Source organism: Peromyscus californicus, unplaced genomic scaffold (genome assembly GCF_007827085.1).
Source record: "Peromyscus californicus insignis strain IS unplaced genomic scaffold, ASM782708v3 Scaffold_11__1_contigs__length_118956290, whole genome shotgun sequence".
NCBI lineage: Eukaryota > Metazoa > Chordata > Mammalia > Rodentia > Cricetidae > Peromyscus > Peromyscus californicus.
This window is the reverse complement of record NW_026294402.1, coordinates 58,948,997-58,973,835: the sequence shown is the minus strand read 5'-3', so window position 1 is coordinate 58,973,835 and position 24,839 is coordinate 58,948,997. Positions and strand designations below refer to the sequence as shown.

General features: G+C 44.6%; 1 protein-coding gene across 1 annotated transcript in view; it reads left to right on the top strand.

The window, feature by feature from the left end:
* The first annotated feature begins 817 nt into the window (after nt 1-817).
* Map2k1 (mitogen-activated protein kinase kinase 1) overlaps nt 818-24,839 on the top strand; it is a 66,397-nt gene continuing 42,375 nt past the window's right edge. The window contains exon 1 of the mRNA XM_052712024.1: nt 818-1,221. Coding sequence (XP_052567984.1) covers nt 1,142-1,221 — 80 coding nt within the window. The 5' untranslated portion in view covers nt 818-1,141. The remainder of the gene's footprint in view (nt 1,222-24,839) is intronic.

The window sequence follows — 24,839 nt, the reverse complement described above, 5'->3', positions numbered from 1 at the left end:
ATCCTCTACTTTTTAGCACTATCTGTCCAGACTACTTGAAGGAGTTTTTAAGGCTTGAAAAACAACAACAACAAAGGATGTGAGATTTGTGACATATAGGACGGCTGATCCATTAATTATACTTCACTCTACTGTCAAAAAGTTTGCACCAATTTCCCACCTCACCAGCACGGAGTTCTCAGCTCTCTACAATCATTTTAGTAGCATTAAAATAGAAAAAAATCATGCCAGTTTGGTTTAAGGAGTCTCTTGAAAGTTTTCTTTTATTTTGAGACACGGTCTCACAATGTGTCCCTGGCTGGTCTTGATCTTGCTATGTAAAGCAAACTGGCCTGGAACTCACAGACATCAGCCTGCCTCTGCCTCTTGTGTTGGGATTAAAAGCGTATACACCTGGCTCTTAATAAATCTAGTTTTCTGTTACTCTTATTCCGCCTAGTCTCAGGACACGAAAAGGGGTCCTTTTCTTATCTATTTTGTACTTTTATCTGGGTCAACGTGACCCAGCCTAAGGGAGGAGAGGAATGGAGATAAAGAGGCCAAGCAGCACCAGGCAGAAGCACCGTAAACTGCGTGCATGAGTCTCCTTTGGCATCCACCTGGGCACCTTTGTCAGCAGAGGGCGCCCGGAAGCCTTTCTCTCACTCCGCCCCCAGGCCAGCGCGCCGCGCCCCCGTGACGTATTTCCGCGTCATCTGCCGCTGAGCTTAGTTCTCATTGGCTATCAGCGAAGCGACGGGGGCGGAGTCAGGCGGGCGTGAGGGAAGCGCCGCAGCCCAGTGGGGGCGGGGCTTGCCTAGTTCCCCGCCCCTCCCCCGCCCTCCAGTCCCTCACTGGGACGTCTGTGCGCCGCGGCTTGGAGTGCGGTGGCGGCAGTGGCTGCACTTTTTCTGGGGCTGGAGCCGTAGCCGAGCTGCGGGGAGTGCGCAGCGGGGTCGCCGGAGCCCAAAGAACGCGTGCGCTGAGGCGAAAGAGTCCCGGGCCGCCGAGCGCGCGCAGCTGGTTCCCCGCGTGGGTTGGGCGGAGGGTCCCACGAGCGCGCCGCTGATAGAGCCGCCCCGACTCCGGGCAGAGCCGAGGGAGGAAGCGAGAAGCGGCCGCGCGCTCCCCGCTGAGTTGCAGGCTGTTTCCCCGCTGCACGATGCCCAAGAAGAAGCCGACGCCCATCCAGCTGAACCCGACCCCCGATGGCTCGGCGGTTAACGGGACCAGCTCGGCCGAGTGAGTACCGGGAGTGGCCGGGAGGCCGCCACCATCAGGCTCGGCTCCGTCACGTACGGCCCGGCTGGCGGGGGGCGAGGAACTCCGGCCGCCGGGCTATCGGTGACTAAGCACTGATTGTGCGCTTGACTCACACCGGCTGTGCACCCTACGAGTCCCGATCCCCCTCTTTCCCAACCCTGTCTGTCGCCCCTGCCCGCCGATTTCAGTCTTCGTCCAAGAAAAAAACGAAACCTAATGCGTCTCCCCGGCTATTGCCTAAAGGGCATCCTCTGGGATTCTGGCCTGTAACGGGACGCAGAGCAAATTCAGGTCGCTTCTGCGCCTTTGAGACCTCCTCGGGGTCTGTGTGTGGACTTGGGATGGGTGAGCCCCATTGCTCTTGGTGCCTGACACCTGTGGGGCCTTGTGGCCGGTTGATCGCCTGGCCAGCGGGGGCGTGTGTGCACAGACTTCCCCATGGCTGTTACCTGGCTCACTTTGGGGATTCTCTGTCCCTGGCCTTTTGGGGAACTGCCTTACTCAAGGGAAGAGTCTCTCCTCATCTGACCGTTCATGCAACAATCCAGCCCCACACCAGTTTTTCTCCTGGCTTTGCTTAGTTAACTGCGAGCCGGAAATTGACCTGACCCGGAAAATGACCGTGGAAACCAATCCAAAGGTGCTTGGTATCTGCAGAGGCCAGTATTGCTTACAGACAGTTTATTTCATAAGGCTATTTTGAAGGGGGGGGGGGTGTTCTGAGCCCACCTGTTGGGTTCCATCTGTGGGAGAGACACTCAGACTAGATGGGGAAATAACTAGAAATGTTGAAATTCTTCATTTTTACATGACGGCAGGAGACTTGAGGTATCTGACAAGATGAAAGTAGCTTTGGGCTTTCTGCCCTTTGGAGATTATTGTAACTCCCCTCTTTCCCGAGATTTTAATAACTCAGGACCCATGGCTCTGGTGACTTTCATTGATACTTACAGTGATGGCAGGGCTGGCTGGTAGTGGACTTGTGTAAGCTTAGCCAGGTTGTTAAGGCATGCTTCAAACACATCCCTTCTTCAGGTCCTCCTCGGCCCGTGACAGTTGTTCTTGACCACTGACTGGTACCATATGTCTTTGAGCAGCATTATGAGCATTTATTCCGTTTGTATGTACAGCATTTTGCCCTTTTAAAACAGACAGCAAAACTCACACACACCCTTTTGGGACAAGGTATTCTTCAGTAACTATTTTCAAGACATGTTATTGTGAGAGGGTGGGGTGGGATGGGCAGGGTCTATATATGTAACTCAGGTTGGTATAGTATTCGAAATTCTCCTGACTTACCTTCCTGAGTGCTGGAATTACAGGCAGTTGCTACTATGTTAGATTAGCAAAGCTTGTTTTTTTTTTTAAATTATTTTATTTATAATTATGCATATGTATGTGTGTCTGACTGTGGGTATGTGCACATGAGTGAAGGTGCTCTTGGAAGCCAGAGGCATCAGATTCCCTGTACTAGTTAGGGGTAGTTATGAGCCGTGGGTGCTGGGAATTGAACTCAGGTCTCCTGTCCCCTGTCCCCTGCAAAAACAGTAAGAACTTGTAATTTTTTAAAACTGCTGAGCCATCTCTCAAGCCCTTAGGATAAGTTTTGTTCACGGTGGATTCTTGTCAAAGGTTAGGGCTTTCTCTTCCTTCAAGTCTTTGGGTTTGAAAGTGGAAATACCTGTTGTCATTCATTCTCTTGTTAATTTTGACATTGGAAAGGGAAGAAAGGTTTCATGGAAAGAACTGAATAGGGTGCCAGAGAAAGAGCTCTGTAAAAATGCTTGCTGTGTGAACCTGATGACCGGTGATCCCTCCCCAGATCCTGCAGTGGATGGAGCTAATCAGCTCCTGAGAGTTATCCTCTGACCTCCATACAAATACTGGGGAATGTGCATGCCCACACTCACACGTAATAATAAAATACTTCTCTCATTGTATTTATTTATTTATGTATCTATCTATCTATTTATTTTTGAGAGAGGTTTTCTCTGTGTAGCCCCCTGGGTGTCCTGGACCTCACTCTGTAGACCAGGCTGGCCTTGAACTTGGAGATCCACCTGCCTCTGCCTCCCGAGTGCTGGTGCTGGAACTAATTATGTGCCACCACCACCCAGTCAATAATTTTTTTTAATTATTTTGTTTTGTTTGAGACAGATTCTCACTGTGTAACCCTGGCTGTCCTAGGACTCACTATGTAGACCATTCTGGTCTCGAGTTCACAGAGGTCCTCCTGCCTCTGCCTCCCAAGTGCTGGGATTAAAGGCGTGTACTTACTACCACTGCCTGGCGTGCGTGCGTGCGTGCGTGCGTGCGTGTGTGTTTAAAGAAACAGAATTTGGAATATAAGAAGAAACTACCTCTGAGTTGATGGCAGGAAAATTTGCATGGAATTGGGAGGTTCTAAACAGTAGTTAGCTTCAGAGGTTGTGTGCTGGATCAGGCTGGATTTGAAGCCTGGCTCTGTTATTTCCAGATTTGTGAGCCTGGACACTCTCTTATGTTCTCTGGGTCTAGGCTTTTTTATTTTATTTTATTTTATTTTATTTTTTCAGAACAACCGGTTGTAATAATAGAACCAACTTACAGTAGTTGTGATTAAATGAACCTTCCCAAACTGTCCACCTCTGATGCCTTGTATTGGTCGTTGAGAAGGCTGGTGGACCTTGATAGGTCATGTTCATTGATGGTGGTGGATGGGTGTGTTAAGGTGCCTCTTGACAAACAGCCCTTTAGCCTTGTTTTCTATGCACTCTGCATCTACCTCCATGACTCACTGCTGGATGTCAATAGGAGACCTTTCTGTGTTACCGGGACTGTTCCCCCTTGTTTCCTAGCACTAATTGGGGCGGGAGGGCACACAGACAGATGGGCTGTGCACAACTTCACATCTCACCCCGGGTCTGTTTCTCAAGCAAAGCCTCTTCTATCTTGGGCTGTCAGCAGAAAGAACTCTCGTGCTTCTGATCTTTGTGTTTACACCGTGGCCAATTTCAAACATAAGACGATGTGAAGTAAGGAAGAGGAAGAAGAAAATGCTCACTGATGGGTGCAAGAATTCTTGGTGTCAAACTGTCAAGGTTGCTTCTCCACCCCACCGCCCTTCCCCCTACCTCTACACTTTGAGCTCGCTGTTGACCTAGCCCTTGCTTACTCATTCAAGGATTCAAGGAAGAAGCTAGTGATATGGGCCCTGCAGTTTATGTAAGTTTTAGGGGTCCCTGGGGGGAAAATGTGGAAACATCTTTTTTACTTAAAATATTGGAGCATATTGCTAGACTCCTAAGTATGATAATGAAATAAATTAGAAATAAGATTGCATCATTGTTCTGTTGGTTTTCCCCTCTGGTTCCATTGCAGTTAGAATAAAGTCCCAACTCCTCATGCTGGGCAGAGGAACTCCGGGTGAGCTGCCTGCCTGTGCCCCTATCCCTCCCTGTGCCCCCACCCCTCCCTTCTCTAACCACATTTCCTGTGGCTTCTTTCTCCTGCCCTCTTTTGCTTCCTCCAGAGATGGGCTGTACTCCCCCTTGGACTTTTACACATGCTCTTTCTTTTATAGTTAATATCTCTCCTTTTTCTATTCCTTGCTAGGGAAGAAGCAGTTGTCATCTTGCTTAAAAATCCTGTCCTCGGGGCTGGAGAGATGGCTCAGCGGTTGAGAGCACTGGCTGCTCTTCCAGAGGACCCTGGTTCAATTCCCAGCACCCACATGGTAGCCCACAACTGTCTGTAATTCTAGTTCTAGGGGATCCAACACCCTTACACAGATGCACCAATGCAAATAAATAAATTATTAAAAAAAAAATCCTGTCCTCACAGACCACCTAAAGTATGTCCCTTTCCCATGTCCCTTCATCTTTTCGTGAGACTTACCATTGTGATTTTTTTGTTTTGTTTTGTACTAGGGATTGAACTCAGGGTCAGTTCCAACCTTATTTTTTTTTTTTTTTGAGACAGGATTTCTTTGTGTAGCCTTGGCTGTCCTGGAACTAGCTTTGTAGACCAGGCTGGCCTTGAACTCACAGAGATCTGCCTGTTTCTGCCTCCCAAGTGCTGGAATAAAAGGCGTGGGTCACCACTCCCGGCCATAATTTTTTTTTAAACCAGGAATTTAAAAATTTTTTATGCTCCCCTTCCCCCCAAATCCTTTATGCCTTAAAAATTAAGCACTGGCTTCCTCTTTCTGATTGAATACTCTGTAAGCAGAAACTAGAATAGTACCTGGGACATCATAGGTACACAATTATTGAATGAGCCAACGAGTCAGTAAGATTTCTAATATATTTATACAATGTGTTTAATAAATGTTTTATTTTTTGAGACAGGGTCTCAATATTCAGCATTGGCTGTTCTAGAGCTCATGATGTAGACCTGGCTGGCTTTGAACTCACAGAGATCAACCTGCTTCTCTCTTCCCAGTGTTAGGATTAAAGGTGTGTGCCACCATACCTAGCCTTTATTTTCTACTATATTTTATTTATTACTTTTTTACATTTAAAAATAGGAATTTATTTGAGGAAAAATAAGAAGTGCAGGAATACTTCATAGGTCACTTTACACAATAAAACAGGCAATCACAGCATATATATTTTTACAAGTGTGACTAGTTCTAGGGATGAGTTCTATGATATAGCAGTTAAGAGCAGACAACCATATTCATAAAAAAACAGGTCAAAAGGGACAGTGTGTATATTCATGTCACTATGGTTTGTAACTGCACCTAACTTTACAACTGCAGTTATCTGAAGTACTATGAGAGGCAGTCTCAGTCTGGAGTCAGCCATTCAAAATGTGCCCTGGTCATCACATTGCATGCATTTACTGAAGGGGCTGAGGTTTTTAAGAAACCTGTGTTTCCAAAGGCAGTTGTGGATGTTGAGTGTGGGGGAAGTCAGCTTTGTCAATGTAAAGAAAACAAATGAGAACTACTTAAGTGTTTACAAAATGTGGACATCTAGCATTGTAAATAAGGTGAAAATGTGTATCATAGCAAGCACACTATTTATTTATTTATTTGTTTGTTTATTTATGGTTTCCCAAGGCATGGTTTCTCTGTGTAGCCCTAGCTGATCTGGAACTCACTTTGTAGACCAAGCTGGCCCCAAACTCACAGAGATTCACCTGCCTCTGCCTCCCAAGTGTGGGATTGGGCCATTATATCTAGCCCATAGCAAGTTTTTGAAAAAAATTATTGCTGGTGGTTTAAAATAGTGAGTGAAAGAAAAGATGAAAACAAACCAAAACTTGGAAAATAAATGTAAAAGAACATTGTCCTTGGAACTTTATTCCGGGATCATGAATAGCTGCGCAGATGTGGCCTATGAGCTGGTGTTTTCCTCTTCCATAGTTTTAAAGTTCTGTGTTGTCACCAATGCTGCTGTTCTTGTAGGTAATGGCTCTCCTTGGAAAATAGACTTAAATCTAATTTTTGTATCAGGCTACTCTTTTGAAATTTGTCTGTGATTCTATATACATTTATATATATAACTTTGTGTGTGTGTGCATGTGCACACACTCAGGCTTGCATGCCTGCCATAGTACACAAAGTGGGGGTCAAAGGATACTTTTGGGAGTCCCTCTCTCCTACCACGTGGGTGTCAGGGTTTAAGCTTAGGTTATCATGAGGCAGAGCCAGGCGGATCTCTGTGAGTTCGAGGCCAGCCTGGGCTACCAAGTGAGTTCCAGGAAAGGCGCAAAGCTACACAGAGAAACCCTGTCTTGAAAAACCAAAAACAAAAAAAACAAAAAAAACTTAGGTTATCGTGCTTGGTACTAGGTGACCTTACCTGCTGAGCCATCTTTCTGGCCCTCTTTATTTTCTTTAAAACAATACTTTTAATCTTTGTGAGAAGCCTTTGTTCTGAGTAGAAACGAAGTGCTGAGGTCAGCTATCTCTCAGGACTTTTTATTTGATGATAACTGAGTCCCTTGCATTTTCATTGTTAGTTTCCTTATCTGTAAAGTGGGATGGTAATGGTTCACCCCGACCAACCTGGCCTGACCTAGTCAGGTCTTCAGTTTTTTTCTACTGTCTCCCTCACTCTGGGCTTCAGCATCCTCTCTTCTGTGGGTTAGACACATCTCCGTCTTAGACTGACTATTGCTTGAACTTTCCCCTTGATTCTCTACCCCATTATTTTACCTCATTTTTCCTTGTATTGCTGGCCACTAATATTATATAGCGCATGTCTGTCTGTCCTCTGCCCCCACTAAAATGCAGGCTTCATCATGGTTGGACCTTTGCTTTGTCCTTACTTAGCTTGTAGGTAGCACCTGGCACATAGTAGGTACTCAGTAATCATTTGCTGATGAAAGTGGTTGGACCATTTCTACCCTAATTATTAAGCTAGGCAAGGTGGCGCACCCTTTTAATCCCAGTGCTTTGGAGGTAGAGACCGGCAGATCACTGTGAGGTTAAGGCCAGCTTGATCTGAATAGCAAGCTCCAGGCAGCCAGGGATGCATAGTGAGACCCTGCCTCAAAAATAAGGGGCTAGAGAGATAGCTCAGTGGTTAAGAGCACATGACTGCCTTTCCAGAGGACCTACATGGTGGCTCACAACTGTCTGTAACTTCAGTTCCAAAATATCCAACATCCTTGGCCTCTATGGGCACTGCATGCATGTGATACACAGACATACTTTCAGGCAAAAACATCATACACATACAAATAATAAAATGTTCAAATATATTAAAATTAAATCTTGTCAGTGGTGGTGCATGCCTTTAATACCAGCATTCGAGAGGCAGGGGCAGGTGGATCTCCGAGTTTGAGGCTAGCCTGATCTACAGAGGGAGTTCCAGGACAACCAGAGAAACCTTGTCTCAAAAAACCAAACAAACAAAAATCCCAAACAAAAAGGACTAAGTTATTGCATTAGGACTATTGTCTATAGTCTTAGCAGTCCTGCAAGATTTGTAAAGATCATACGTACATCTGTTAGTGTGAAGGCCCTTCAGGAAGGGAACATGAATGGAAAGATGGGTTTAAGCACTTATTTTGCCATGCTAGAAATTGAATCCAGGGCCTTGACCATACTAAGCAAGAGCTCTACCGCTGAGCTGTATCCTCAGCCTTTGTTTGAGGAAAAATCTTGCTGTGTAGGTTGATCTGGAACTCTCCATTCTCCTGTCTCTGCCTCCTGAGTGTTGTGGTTATAGATGGGTTACTGCCCTGTCTGGTTTATGTGCTTGTACTATAATCACTTGGAGGTTTTGAATTGGTTTTGCACTGAATTTGAACTTGGATGCTTCCCTTGATTCATTAAAGCAATAACTAATACTGATGCTGTCCTTTAGAATAGCTCAGGTGAAAAGTGAGGTCTTCTGAGGCATATGTCCTTGAGAAGAATGCCTCTGCTGCTTTAGCAGACACAGAAGTGGGAAAGAGGCTCATAAAAGTTACAGCCTAGGATAGGGATGTGGTTCATTTGGTATAGTTTTTGCCAAGCATTCACAATGACTTGGGTTTGATATTCAACACTGAGTAGACTGGGAAGAGTACTTGGAGGTAAAAGCTTAAGAGAATTAGGAGTTCCAGGTGATCTGCAGCAAAGTAGTTTGAGGCCAGCCTGGGCTACATGAGACCCTCTCTCATAAGACACATTTTATTCTCATATATTGATGCACCTTTGAAAGAAAGTGAGATAATACTAACATAGAATAGCTGATAGCTGTATGTCTGTGCATTATGAGTATGCCTGGTGCCTTCTGAAGCCAGAAGAGGGTGTCTTCTGTGACTGGAATTCCAAATGGTTGTGAGCCATTGTGTGGGTGCTGGGAATCAAACCTCTGTCCTTTGGAAGAGCAGACAGTATTATTAACTACTGAGCCCCTCTCCTGTACATTTTAATGTTTTCATTTTGAGACAGGGTCTCAGTGAGTGGCCCAGGCTGGCCTTGAACTCACTCTGTGGGGCTAGAAGGCCTTAAACTTATGATTCTCCTGCCTCAGCCTCCTGAGTAACTCCCGATACAGGTTTGTACCACCAGGCTTAATTTCAGGTCATTGTTTTTAATGAATTGCACATTTTTATACATACTACATCATCATACCATTTTTTATTTACATCCCTTTCCCCTTTACCTAATAGGGAAACACCTCTGGGTTGACAATACTGATGAAGTAATGCATTATCAGTAGAGTTGAGAGAACCAAGCCTAGTTTAGTGCTGTATGCTTGATTCTCAGCTACTCGGGAGTGTGAGGTAGGAGAATGGCTTGAGTTCAGGATTTCAAAACCAGTTTGGATAAATCAGTGAGATCCCATCTCAAAGGAAAAAGAACAATATCTACATCCACAAACTATGAAAAGACCAGAACACACCAAGAGCAAATTCTCAGCACAAGTTCTCCTGTTTGCCCCAGAGGGACAAAGGGCAGAGAATAAGAGACAAAGACAGGTGACAGATGACTAGGGAGAAGGGAAAAGGAACCAGGGAGATGGGGGAAGGGGATATTTGCCCTGGAGGGACAAAGGACTGCCTCTGGATAGAGAGGAGACAGATAGGGCCATAGGAAAATGATAGTTCATAAAGGGAAAAAGGGAAACCCCCGGCAGGACGAGGTGTTTAATTCTAGTTGGACATGTTAATTAGGGGAGTCAAAAGGGGCTTTTGATTTCTGGACTTCAATACTTTAATAGCTGGACCTTGGTGGTCAGCCTCAGGAGGAGGCCAAATAAGGGACTAGACCTTGGGGGCTAGTTTTAGGAATGTAATGTAGCTGTTTAATAAGGCAAAGGGAATGGGGAGGGGCAAGGCCTACCAGAGCCATGTCTGCCATGATGGGGTCTACTAAAGCCCTTCAAACTCCTCAACACCTTTCCTCAGTGTGGGTGGTTGGTTCCACCAGTATCATGAAGTCTGGGTCAAGCAATGGTGAATCTTGCAGACGTTTGGAGAAACTGAACCCAGAAAACCCACAAATGTGAAGACAATGAAGTAGGCCTTCGAAGAAATCTCAGGGTTCCAGTTTTGTTGCTGCTGATCCCTCCCAGAAACTCCAGTTTTGAAAAACCATCCAGGTTTCTTGCTGCCACTTAATACTAATGTTTTCTACCCAGCATTTGTTTTTTACAAAATTTTTTTTTGCCGGGCAGTGGTGGCACACACCTTTAATCCCAGCACTCAGGAGGCAGAGCCAGGCTGATCTCTGTGAGTTTGAGGCCAGCCTGGTCTACAAAGCTAGTTTCCAGACAGCCAAGGCTGCTACACAGAGAAACCCTGTCTCTGGGGAAAAAAAAAATCAAAAATTTTTTTCTTTTCTTTTTTTATTTTTGTAATTAATATAATTACATCATTTCTCATTTCCCTTCCTCCCTCCAGAACCTCCCATATACCTTTCCTTGCTCTATTTCATGGCCTCTTTTTTTTTAAATTGCTGTTATACGCATATGTGCATATACATACCTATTCGTAAATATAACCTGTTCAGTCTGTATAATGTTACTCGTATGTATGTTTCAGGGCTGACCATTTGGTATTGGATAACCAATTGGTGTGCTCTTCCCTGGAGAAGACTGTTTGTCCTGCTCTCAGCATTTCTTAGTTGCGTGTACTTCTTTGTGTAGGGTTGAGGCCTCCTGGGCTTTCTCCACATTCACTTTGGCATGTGTACTGGTATCCTTGTTCAGCTCATGTTTAGGCAGTCATATTGGTGAGACTTTAGGGGTGGAGTTTCTGACATTACTAGGAGACACAGTCTCACAGCAAACTCCCTGATTATCTGACTCTTAAAATCTTTCTGCTTCTCCTTCCACAATGTTCCCTAAGCTTTAGGTATGTGAGTGTTTTGTTGATGTATTCATTAAAAGTGGGCTCTGCAACTCTGCATTTTGATTGGTTGTGTTTTTCTGTAATGTTCTTTCTGTTGCAAAGAGAAGTTTCCCTGATGAGGTTGAGGAGTACGCTTTTCTGAGGGTATAAGGACAGATATTTAGATTGTTGTTAGGTGGTTTAGTAAAGCGGTTGTGGGTCCTTCAAGATCCATGACTTCAGTAGCCCTGGGTAGTTTGCTAGATTCCCAGTGCCAGGCATGGTTTTCCTCTGGTTGAGCTGTATTTTCTGTTTGTTTTTATTTTCCAACACAGGGTTTCTCCATGTATGTAGTAGCTCTGGCTGTCCTGGAACTCACTCTGAACTAGGCTGGCCTCAGACTCAGAGACCCACCTGCCTCTGCCTTCCTAGGTGCTGGGATTGAAGGCGTTTGCCACCACTGCCCTGCTTGAGCTGTATTTGTTTTGTTTTTTGAGACAGGGTTTCTCTGTATAGCTTTTGGAGCCTATCCTGGAACTTACTCTGTAGACTGGGCTGGCCTTGAACTCATAGAGATCCTCCTGCCTCTGCCTCCCGAGTGCTGGAATTAAAGGTGTGTGACACCATGCCCGGTTTTTTTGTTCATCTGTTCGCCTGTCCATCCATCCCATCCATCCATCCATCCATCCATCCATCCATGCATCCATTAGTTTGTCCTGGTCTTCCTGTCCCAGATCCCAGGAGAACTGTTTGGAGGCTGATATACCTGTTTGCTGAGTTAACTCCTGTCTGGATGAATGGAGTTCTGTTTTAAAAGAGCAGGTGTTCGAAGTCCTGGTAAAGGGCCAAATTTAAAAATGTTGATCCTGCCTCAGATTTCCCCGTCTTTGTCAGAGGCATCCTGCTTTGATGTCAGAGAGGAGTCGGATTAAGTAGGGGTGGGGAGCCGAACAAAGAATGATGAGGACAGTATCTTTTTCTCTTTTCTCCGATTAGTTGACTTTTCAGGACAGCTCTAGAAATCTTGATGTATAAACACTCTTTAAAGAACCAGTACGGGGTGGGGGTGGGGGGGGCGGGAGGAGGGAGGAGAGGGGAATCTGTGGCTGATATGTAAAATTAAATTAAATTATAAAATTTTAAAAAAAAGAACCAGTACCCATCAGATTCTCCACTTGTACTTACTCTATTACATGCATTTTTATTTTAACAATTTTGTTTATTATATAGTTAGTCTTTTTCTGTGTGTGTGTGTGTGTGTGTGTGTGTCTGTGCCTCTCTGTCTGTCTCTGTGTGTATGTGTAGGTCAGAGGACAACTTGCCAGAGTGGGTTCTCTCATTCTACCACGTGGGGCCGGGTGATTGAATTCAGGTCACCAGGCTTGGCTTCCAGTGCTTTTTACCTATCGTGCCATCTTGCTGTCCCAAGCCAGCGTTTTTTAGATCTTTTGTTTTGATACAGAGTCAAACCATGTAGCTAAGATTAACCTCAAACTTGGGGTCCTTTGTCTCGGAATCCCCAAGAGCTGGGATTATAGGTGTGTGCCCCCATGCTTGGTTTAGCTAGTTGGTGATTGCTCCCGCTTTTGCACGGGGACATTACTCATTACACTTGCCACTTTAGTTAGCTGAAGAGTAGATGTGATAAAGTTGGGCTTTCTATGCAAATGTTACTTCCTTGGTCATTTAGGTGATTTCCAGGTTGGTTGGTGTGTGTGTGTGTGTGTGTGTGTGTATGTGTATGTGTATGTGTATGTGTGTGTGGTTGGTTTTTGAGAAAGGGTCTTGCTATGTGGCCTGGAACTCACTCTGTAGACCAGGCTGGCCTCTAACTCCAAGAGATCCAACTACTCTGCCTCCTGAGTGCTGGGATGGAAGACATGTGCCATTGTCTTAGTTTAGGGTTACTGTTGCTGTGATGAAAACTATGACCAAAGCAGCTTCCATATCCTTAGTCCAATCATTGAAGGAAGTCGGGATAGGAACTCATACAGGGCAGGAACCTAGAGGCAGGAGCTGATTCAGAGGCCATGGAGGGGTGCTTCTTACTAGCTTGCTCTCCATGGCTTGTTCAGCCTCCTTTCTTATAGAATCCAGGACCACCAGCCCAGGGATGGCACCACCCACAATAGGGTGGGTCCTCCCCCATCAATCACTAATTAAGAAAATGCCCATGCTGGGTGGTGTGGTGTGTGCTTGCCTTTAATCAGGAGGCAGAGGCAGGCAGATTCTGAGTTCGAGGCCAGCCTGGGCTATTACACAGAGAAACCCTTGCCTCGAAAAACCAACAACAACAACAACAAAATTACCAAATCACAGGCAATAAACCCTGCTACTTTTATTATTACAGAAATAGGTTGGGGCTGGAGAGATGACTCAGTGGTTAAGAGTACTGCCTGCTCTTTCAGAGGACTTTGGTTCAATTCCCAGCACCTACATGGCAGCTCACAACTGTCTGTAACTCTTGTTCCAGGGGATCCAACACCCTCACACAGACTTGCATGCAGGCAAAAACACGAATGTACATAAATAAACAACTTATATACAAATAAATTATTAAAAATAAAAAACAAAAATAGGTTGAACTGATTTATAACATTTTTGGGGGGAGGGTTTTGAGGCAGGGTTTCTCTGTGTAGTTTTGGTGCCTGTCCTGGATCTCACTTTGTAGACCAGGCTGGACTCGAACTCACAAAGATTTGCCTGGCTCTGCCTCTCGAGTGCTGGGATTAAAAGCGTGCGCCACCACCGCCCAGCGATTTATGATATTTTAATTGTTTCTTTGAGGCTTGGGAAATTTTTTTTTTAGGTAGTTTTTTTTTTTTATGTTTTTGTTTTTGATAGTTCAGAGTCAGTATAAGGGCTTTCTTAAATAGCCAGTTGCCTTCCTTTAGTTATTCACCATATTTTTGAAATGAAATTACTTTCTGCTTTTCATGTTGGTTTAGTATTTATTGAGGTCTTACTGAATGTTCTGTGCTGGGAGCTAGCTGTCCGTAGGTGACTCAGAGATGGGTCTTTAGATGTAATATGGAAACGGAGGAGGTGACTGCAGTGGAGGGGAAATGGTTGTAGAGTAAGACAAGTCCCCAAAAGAAGAGTTACAAGAGAGCCCTGTAGCCCTCCTCCTGGCGAGGAATACCAAAGCCCCATCCGGGAAATGAGAGGGTGCTGACATTTGAACTCCCTCTTGAAGGATGGCTAGGATTTCCATGGGAATGGGGGAGGGGCATGGCAGGAAGCACTGGATGAGCAGTTCACACCAGAGGGAAGCTTGAGATGTGTCTGGAGGGAATAGGCGGTTAGCTCTCAGCTCTGAAAGTCATCCCAGCAGGTCACAGGAGATGAAGCTGGAGAGGTAGGTTGGGGTCGTACTCTTTACTAGGTAACATTTGGACAAGTCACAGTGAACCCCACCCCCCACTCTTTCTAAAATGTGCTTGTTTTTTTTCCCCCCTCTTCGGGTTTTTGAGACAGAATCTTGTACAGACTTGACCACCAGGGTAGATCACCTTACACAGCCTACCAAGTGTGGGATGGCAGCACGAGCCACACAATTCCTGGCCCGCACTGTGATTTTTAAGTTTTACAAGTTGTTACACTGTCCCCAATGTGTTTATTGTTATGTTAAGAAATACTGTTTTCTTTTCCAACTTTCACAGGTGTGCCATGTGTATGGGATGGCCTACTTTTCATCAGCACTAGATGTTTGCTTCCTCTCCACACTAGCTGGAGTGCCTGGCTTCCTTTTAGCCATTTTCCCTTTGTCCCATGTGGGCTTAATTAGTGTAGTGGAGGGAGGTATCAGCTGAAGTTAATTTTTTTCTCTACCACAAATTCTAGGGTTTTACTGGGCTTTATTAAATATTATTTATTCATCTGTTTATTTTCAGGTTTTTATGGTATTTTGATTTATTACTTATATATGATATATGTTTTTAAACCAACTCTTAAGTAGTTTGGGTAGTCTTTTTTTTTTTTTTTTTAATTGATAGGGTTTAAAAAAAACTCAGCATTTTCACAGGCTATCTTACCAGGTGTTCTTGTGTTCTGGGCTTTTTTTTTTCTGGTCTGATCATTTTCTTCTGAATAATGTCCTCATGTCCTAAGTTAATATTTGATGCTGTTATAATTGAACATTTTAAAATTGTGTTTTTCATCAGTTATAGTTTGTTTGATTTGAATGAAGTGTTCATAGTCTGTGCATTGTTAAGTGTATTATATTTGATGAAGCTTTTCCCATCAACAGTCTTGGGGGCAGCTCTCTAGTCTTGGGAACATTGAGTGTCGTGAGTGAGGCTTCCAGAGGCTCTCCTGAAGGGACACTTTAGTACTGTCAGTTGCTATAAGTGGGGGTGGCCTTGCGGTTTTTCACACTCTAACCTGCTGCTTTCACCAAGGAGGGGAAGGAACTTGCTACACCCCACTGCTGGAGCAGGAGACAGTTGGACTTTTACCCTAACTTGTGGATAAAGCAAGATTGCAGACATTTAATGGCTGGAAAAGTTGCTAAGTTTCCCCAGTGCTGATATTTGGTAACTTTATCTAATATTCTTCCCCCTGCACCCCCCCCCCCCCTTTTATTTTCGAGACAGGGTTTCTCTGTTTAACCTGGCTGCCCTGGAACCTGCTTTGTAGACCAGGCTGGCCTTGAACTCATAGAGATCCGCCTGTCATCATCTCGAGATTAAAGGAGAGCGCCACCAACACCTGGCCTAAAATTCTTTTAAAAGTGATTTTAGGTAATAATCTGAATCTTTAAAAAGTGCCCCTTCTATTTTCTACTGTCTTAAGTGGGTAAAGGAATAAAGAATAAAAAATGAAAAAATAAAAAAAGAGCCAGGCATGGTAGTGCATGTCTTTAATCTCAGTTCTCAGTGAGTTCAAAGCTAACCTAGTCTATCTAACAAGTTCCACACCAGCCAAAGCCTGGAATTGTGGGACCTTGTCTTAAAATAAAAAAAAGAAAGAAAGGAAGAAGAAACCGGGAGACAGGGCACTTAGTCCATCGCTAGTCAAAGAGCTGTTTTAAGGGTTGTGATGTCAGTTGTAGAAGCAGCAGTCCCCTCAAAATGAACACCTTCCTGGAACTGACTTATTGAGTGCAACTGTTCACAAGAAAATTTTAGTATCTCAGATAATCTTGAATGCATTCCCTTTTCAGAAAGAATGTAACAGGGTGAATCATCTACCTAGGCTCCAGACTTGGGTGAAATCTTAAAATCTAGGGAGTTTTGGGGACAAGCCTGGCTAATTGGCCTGTCATTGTTGTCCTTATAGTTTTGTGTGAATCCAGGGTGATTATGTTTCTTTTTTATTGAGTTATGGTTGGTGTATCCAAGTTAGTTTAAAAGTAGATCGTGCCGGGCGGTGGTGGCGCACGCCTTTAATCCCAGCACTCAGGAGGCAGAGTCAGGCGGATCTTTGTGAGTTCGAGGCCAGCCTGGTCTACAGAGCGAGATCCAGAAAAGGAGCAAAGCTACACAGAGAAACCCTGTCTCGAAAAACCTAAAAAAAAAAAAAAAAAAAAGTAGATCGTGTGAGTTACTAGGTTTGATACCCAGAACCACAAACATAAACAAAATAGAATAAAATGAATGACCTTCCCTGCATTGAGTTCAGAGTTTCAATTCTTTGTCTTCTTTGCTTTTGTACTTCCCTCTGGTAAACAGCCCCTCGGAGGATGCCCCTGTCCGATGAGACGTCAGAAGTTAACAGGAATTCTTAGCTAACTGTAAACATTTTGTGTAATGGCTTATCTAAATCCACACCAAAATCCTCCCATGGTACCAACCTGTCTTTCAGCCCTGCTTTCCCCTTTTGGGCTTTGTGGTGTGGTGGGGAGACAGGAAGAGCAGAGCCACTTAACATTCCAATAATTACTAATAGTGCAGAAAATTTCGTGTGCTTATCTTAGTTACTCGCTTGTGTCTACTAATAAACCTTGGTCTTGAGGGCTGGCAAGATGCTTTAACAATTCAGGGCACCTGCTTTGCTGGATCCCTGGGATCCACGTGGTGGTGGGGGGAACTGACCTCTAGCTACTCTGGGCTCAGTGGCACATGTGGACTCATAGACACACACATAATACATGAAATAAAAATAAAAACATAGTCATTGAAGCCAAGGGAAGCCTGTCTCCACAAGGATGGCTGGTGCCTCAGTTTCAAGAAAGACCAATGGACTACCTGGGCTAAGCTTCTTACCACATTATATTAATACAGAGACCGTGGCACTTTTATTCTTCTCTGTGTGGTCCTGGCTGTTCTGGAACTCACTTTGTAGATCAGGCTGGCCTCGAACTCAGAGATCCACCTGCCTCTGCCTCCTGTGTGCTAGGATCAAGGGTATGCGCCACCACTGCCGGGCTTACTTTTATTATTTTTATACAGGAACATCCTTCTTCAGCAGTTTCTTTTGCCTTCTTTAATTTCGGTAATTAAATTATTCCTGGGTTAGCCATAATGCAATTTGTTGCATTTCTATTTCTTTTTCTTTCTTTTAAAAAAAATTCATTTTTACATTTATTAGTGTTTTTGCTATGGGTATTGGGTCCCCTGAAGCTGGAGCTACAGACAGGTGTGAGCTGCCATGTGGGTGCTGGGAATTGAACCCAGGTCCTTTGGAAGAACAGCCAGTGCTTTCAACCCCTAAGCCATCTCTCCAGTCCAGAATTCCTATTTCTGAGTGTGGTGATTTTTTTAAAATAAGTCCTAAGGTGCCAGGTGGTGATGGTGCACGCTTTTAATCCCAGCACTTGGAAGGCAGAGGCAGGCAGATCTCTGAGTTGGAGGCCAGCCTGGTCTACAAAGTGAGGTCCAGGACAGCAAGGCCTAAACACAGAAACCTCATCTTGAAAAACAAAAACAAAAACAAAAAAGAAACCCAACAATTAAAAAAGAAAGAAAAGAAAAAAGTCCTAAGGCGTTTCCATATAAAAAAGCCATCCCATCCTTAGTAGAGGAAAGCAGGAGAGTGAGTTAGGTAAGCGCCAAAAACAAGCAACAGGTGTTTTGGTGGCATTGAGTCAGGTTTCAGCTTGGTACACAGTCACAGGAGGAGTGTAAATCACTGTAGACCATATGAGGCAGAGGGACGGGGTGAGCGGAAATCAGTGGTTCCGGAGGTACTAAACCTTATGGTACCAGAAGCTTGCCCACAGCTGCAGACTGGCGACAGCTTTTGGGCTAGTTGTTTTCCTGGTAGACAGGGCTGTGTGTCAGGACCATAGCTTTCAGTCTGCAAGGTAATAAAAATGGATGTGTGCAGGAAGAATGGTAGGATAGAGTCCGAAGACTAAAGGGGAACTGGAGAAACAGCCGACCCTCACCGGGGGCCTCTGGTCTCTGTAGTTACTGACATTCTACACGGATGGTCGTCAGAGTCCATTACACCGATAGGGGATGTGCAGTCGGGGAGCTGAGTAATTTCTGGTACACTGTGGATCTAGGCTCAGAGCCTAGGTCTGCAGTAGTCTAGCATCATTCTCCATCTCACCGTGTATAATGCAGGGGGATTTTGTAGAGCTGTACTATTCCAAACTGGACATTACCCACATGTAACTGTTTATATCTAAATTAACTACAATCCAGTACAGTTCAAATACCAGTTTCTCAGCCACACTAGTCACCTTTAAAAGGCTTAATGGCCAGCCACTATAGCGACTGAATTGGGTAGTGTACGTGTAGACCATTTCCATCATCACCTAATGTCTGTGAGTGCTGGTCTAGAAGTCAGTTAGTTTTGTCCTTTAGTGAATTTTTTTTTTTTTTTTTTTTTTGCCCTTTACTTTGCAAAGGACAAAATGAGGGATGAAAAAGGAGAAAACATGTTTAACCAACACACTTAATCCAGGCTGTCAGCCGGGCTGCAGAGTGGAGTCTCCCTGCCCTCTGTTTTCCTTAACACACAAACCGTAGAATAGAGATATTCAAAGGAGTGACTTTTCTATGCCTCCAGCTTCACTCACTCTATAGTTGGATTCTTTCTTCCGAAGCTTTTCTCTCAAGTTCAAAGGGCATATCCGGGTTGGCTTCCTCCAAGGAAATGAAAGATGTTTGTTGGAAAGGAATTCCATGCTTAATATATGAAGTGGCACTTGGATCCCTCTGCTTCCTTCTCTGCCTTCCTTCCAGGCACTTTGTAATTGAACTTGCAGCTGCTAACCATCTGTCTTCCAAATAAGACCAACTTCCAAACAGTTCAAATGACAGAGGTTTTGTCCGCTTCGAGTCCTAGCAGCTGCCTCTTATTTGCTGTCGACATACATGGCATTTGTATAGGTCAGCTAGATTTAGATTGTGACCAAAATTACAATGGATTTTTTTTCTTTTAATCCTCCTGCCTCAGTCTACCAAGTGATGGGATTGTAGGCATGTACCATCACACCTAGCTTCAAAATTACAGTAGGCTTCTCATTTATTTGTCAAAGATTAAGGTACTTAATGTTCATTGAACTGATATTAGGTACACATCTAATATACCAGGTACTGGCTGGCAAGATGGACTAAAAAGATGTCCATCCTTCCCCCCCCCCCATTTATTTATTTATTGAGACAAGTACTCACTACAAAGCTCTGATTGGCCTGTCCCTTTCTCCTGAGTGCTGGGACCAAAGGTATATATCACCATGCCTGACTCTAAAAGGACTTAAGATGAAAACCAAAAAATGGGGCTGGGTATGGTGGTGCATGCTTTTAATCTCAGTACTCGGTAGGCAGAGGCAGGTGGGTCTCTGTGAGTTCAAGGCCAGCCTGATCTATGTATCATGCTATAGGCCAGCCAAGGCTACATAGTGAGATCCTGTCTCCCAATTTTTTTTTAAAATGTAGATATTATGGACAAGGTGGATGAATTTTAAATTCTTATCTGAATTTTGTTGTCATTATTTGCCTTCAATGCCTCTGCCTATTTAGTCTTTGAATTCACTAAAGGCTTCTTTTTAGATCATAGCTTTGAAGTAAATTGAAGAATCATGTAGAAATGTCCCTGGAGAGTCAAGCTATTAAAGACGTTTAAATTATACTCTCCAGTGTCTAAATGGCAGTCTGAAGTGTATGTGTGTGCATTTGGGGGATGGGCATGTGGGAGTAAAAAGGAGGCATTGTACTGAGATAATATTTTTAGGATGCCAGTGTAATTAAGAGACTCAGGGTTTAGAAAATTACCCTTTATAGAAACTGAGAAATTAAAGTTTTGAGTTTCTTCTAAAATGTTGAAGTCCTTTGTGTGAGTATGCTTAGATCGATTCAAGTGGAGACACTGGAATGAGGGAAAGTATCCACAAAAGCGTCCTCTTCCCGGAGTGCAAAGACAGGAAGAGGAAGGGCTTTAGTGATGGTGGGGACAGCTGCAAGGGCTCTCTAGGAGCTCTGACATCTGGCTAGATCATGTGGTTAGGGAGCAGAGTATCCTGAGAACCATTGTTTTGGGAAGTCTGCTCTGTCTAATTTCTAGAAAGTTGAGATAGGCTGAGAGTTTGGTCAGCAGGTCCAACTACAAGGCGGTCTGAGGAGGATGCCGTTCTTGCTTGGTGTGCTTGTGTGGATGCAGGCTGTTGAGAGTGAACCGTCTCTTCTTCTGTGCTTCACTTGAATCCAGAGACTAGCCATTTTGTCAGAGGAGTCTAAAAGTCTTCAGCCTTTTCAATCTTCGGGCCTTAGGGCTTTGGAGTAGAGGTGCTGTGTGTGAAGTGTGTGCTCTGTGCTCCTTCCCTGGTATAGCTGTTAGCTCCACACTTGACCATCCTGCGCTCAGGCTGCTTCTCTGGAGAGTGGTGGTGACTGTGACGGCTTTGTCCCTTCGTGTGTAGACCCGATGGGTCACCGTTCAGTATGCTTTCAAGTTCCCAGTAGGTAGATTACATTTTATTCTTGGAAGGAGCCTTAGAGATGTCCTTTTGTAGTCCTACCTTTTGGCAGAGAAAGAATCTGGGACTACAAAGAAGGGTTAAAAGAAGTCGGCATTTGCACAGTGGTTCTATTTTGAATCTGTGTGGCAGGCACAGCCTCTGCTGGTGCAGCACAGCAGGAAGGTTTGGCTCCAGCCAACTTGCGTGTGAGCTGTGATTCTGCTTCTTGCTATCCTTGTGGTCTTATGCATATGTTTTTACGTCCTTGAGTCTGTTTCCGCATCTGTAAAATGGGTGTTAAAACATTTTCCCAACAGAAAGGATTCCTAGACTGGTTGTGTAAAGAGCGTTCTGTGATTAACAGGACTAATGGTAAAGGGCAGGTCAGACCCCAGCCCAGGGGCTTTATTCTTTCAGGTGAGCTGGGAGAAAATTCTCACTTTCCAGAGAGCCTCCCATGCTGGAACTCTTCACCTGTTCTGTAGCCATACAGACTCCGAATAGAGACAACACCGGACATACTTGGAATTTTTTGTGGTGTGCAGGAAGCAAAAGAATTATTTTCAGTGAAACAGGAGTCTGCGAAAGGTGCCTAGGAAACAACTGCATAGTGCATCCTAATATAGACTCCCCGTGGCCTTGCTGACTGCCCCTCTGCCTGACCAGCACCACCAGGAAGCTCGACTTTTTCTCCATGGTTAAGGAGGATTTCCTGGGCTTTGCAAGTATGTGTGCACCTGGGTGGGGAGGCACAGTGAGGAAGGGCAGGCACTGCCTTTGTGAACTGGGAGATGACACCTCAGTGACTGAAGCCACATGTTGGGGATCAACTTAAGGTTCATCTAAATATCTTTCCCAGTGGACCCTGTCTTCACTGGGGAATCTCTTTGACACCTTCAGTGAGTGTTGAAACCCAAATCCCTATCAGAGTAAACTATAGGTCGTCTCTTTGGTAAATCCATTGTAGACCTTTCTTTTTCCCAGTCATTTACTCTGTGCATACCCATCCCACTTCAGTTCATACAGTTGACTTGGGGAAGTCTGGACTGGATGATTCTCTTCTTTTTTTATTAAAAAAAAAAATTGTGGGGACTGGAGAGATGGCTCAGCGGTTAAGAGCACTGACTGCTCTTCCAGAGGTCATGAGTTCAATTCCCAGCACCTACATGGCAGCTAACAACTATCTGTAACTACAAGATCTGACACCCTCACACAGACATGCATACAGGCAGAACACCAATGCACATAAAATAAAAATAAATAAAAAAAATTGTGTGTATGATGTGTGTGAATGTGGGCTTGTCTGTCACAGTCTGCATTGGAGGTTAGAGGATAGCTATTGGGAGTCTATTCTCTATACTCCAGGCTAGCTGGCCTCTGAACTTCTGGGAGATACTCTTGTTTCTGCCTCCCATCTCACAGTAGGAGTGCTGAGATTACACGTAGGAGCTATGGCATCCAACTTTTTGTGGGTTCTGAGGATTGAACTCAGGTCATTATGCTTGCATGACAAGTGGTTTTACCCATTGAGCCTTCTCACTGGCTCTGGTTCATCACCTCTTAAAATCTGTGTGTGTGTGTGTGTGTGTGTGTGTGTGTGTGTGTGTACAGGTGCTTATGACCCACAGTGTGTGAGTAGGTCATAGGACAGTCTACAGGAATTTGGTCTTCCCCTCCACCATATGGATTCCAGGGATGGAGCTCATGGTCAGGCTTGGCAACAAGCACCTTTCTTTCTCTGCTGAGCTATGGCAGCCCTGTCTTCTTTGCCTTCCGTGCATAACACGTTCCCTGTTGTATGTGTCACCTTCCCTCACCATAACAAAATCCTGAGGAAATTGGCTCATAAAAAGAAAAGAAGACTGGGTATTCAGAAGGTGGAGGCCCAAGAATTGGGAGATAGAGGTCAGCCTGGGCTCTATAGTAAGACCTGGTTCCTCCTCCCACAACAAAAGAGAAAGGGAAAAGAGGGGAAGAAGGAGGGATAGAGGAGGGAGGCTTACAGTGCTGAGGTTGATTGCTGCTGTTGTTTGGGCCTTGGCGATGGCAGCACGTGGCAGAGTAAAATTGCTCCCTTTGCTATCAAAAAGCTTTTGAGAAAAGGAAGAGAATGGGGTTTGATAGGCAGGCCCCTTTGTAGGTACCGCCCATGACATGGACTAGGGCTGTCTCCATCATCTTCCAGTAGTACCATAGGGTAAAGGCTACACCTTTTACACTTGGGCCTTTGGGGACTTTTCAGAGCCAACTGAAGCACCTGGGATCTGATTTGGAGGTTGTGCTGATGACTAAACAAGACATGAGATGGAATAAAGACAGGGCTGTAGACGCTGCTGGCCAGAGGGCACAGCTCTGCTAGTCTCTGTGAGGTCCAACTTTGACTTCATTTTTGGCTTATATAGTGTTTGTCTGTTTATTCCCTCGTGGAGTCCTATGACATGCGATGTGCTTTCTCTACTTGATAGATGGGGAAGCAGTTTTTTGGTTGCAGGACTTAAAGCATGTCATACAGGCCATTGAGAGGGCCTGTAGTTCTCTTTGCTGCTCTTCAGCAGACAGCTCCTTCCCGGCAAACATTTACTGGTGGCGACACCTGCGCTATTTTGTGGCATGTCCTCAGCACTGCGCCTGGTATAGAGGGAGGCCTAGGGAAGGCTTGAAAGGCTCGGATGGATTGACAAACCTTTTTAGAAGACCAGGCTTCCTGCCTGTCCCTAGCAACCTGCAGCCTGCAAATGCTGGGCTCATGATGGATATGTGACATTAGTGGCTGAATTTACATGGCACTTGGTGGCTTTTCACACTCCCCCTCACGCCTCTCTGGGGACTAGGATAGGACAGATGGCCCCAGACACAGTATTCTCAGCTCTGCACCCTCTCTGCAAATCACAGTTGAGGGAAAGTTAAGTTTTTGCAACAACACAGTTTTGGTAATGTGATTTCATGCTGCTGGTAAGTTGCTTAACACTCTGGATAGATCACACCTCAGCAGCATTCATTTGGGAACAGCTTAATTTCACTGTAGGTAGCTCTGGTTCCCACCCACCAAGCCTCCTACCCCTAATAAATTGAGACTGATAAGGTTAACTCCCTGAGCCAGGCAATTTCTGGGTCTAGAATTATATTAATCATTTTTTTCTCATCAACCCTTTTGATTCCTTCTCCCCTGAGTGTAGACATCTGCTTTTAAAATGTTAAAGGAGGAAACACTCACGGAGGTTCAGCTTCCTTCCCTTGTATGGGCTGGAAGAGACTGAGGCCAGAGACTGAGTACTTACTTGGGGTGTGTGAGACTGCTGAAGACCTGAACTGGGATCCAGAGCTCCTGGTTTCTCTGAGAGCAGGGCTCCTGGTTCTGTTACTGTCTGCCTTTCTTCTGTCTTAAGATAGGGGGAAAGCTCTATGATCTATTTAGTTGAAAATGAATAAACTGAAATAAATAAAATGAAAATAAAGTAAATCTTTGTTCATTATTAGAGGCCCCAGCCCTGAGTGAATTAATTTCCTTCTGTTTTCTCTTGTCATCTTAAAAGTTTGTTTTGGTGCTTTGTTATTGTTTTAAAATTTTTAATTATTATTGTTATTATTATTATTGATAGGGTCTTAATGTAGTCCTAGCTGGTCTGGAATTCAGCTCTGTAGCTCAGGCTAGCCTTGAGCTTATGCCAATTCTGCCTCAGCTCCCTGACTCTTTGAAAGACAGATGTGAACTACCATGCCCAGATCTAGACTTCTTGATTAAAGAACTTCCTCTTACCAGACTTGGTGGGACACAGTTTTGCAATCCCAGCAGTCAGAAAGCTGAGGCAGGGGAGTTGAGAGTTCCAGAATAGCATGGGCTACATAGCAAGACACTGTCTCAAAAACAAAATAACACTGCCTTAAATAATTGTGTTGCTTAGAATGGTTTTCTCACCTCCCTTATTCATATTTTCTCATATGATAGTTCAAAATTTATAGGGCCTGAAAGAGTTAATGCTCCTCTCAGACT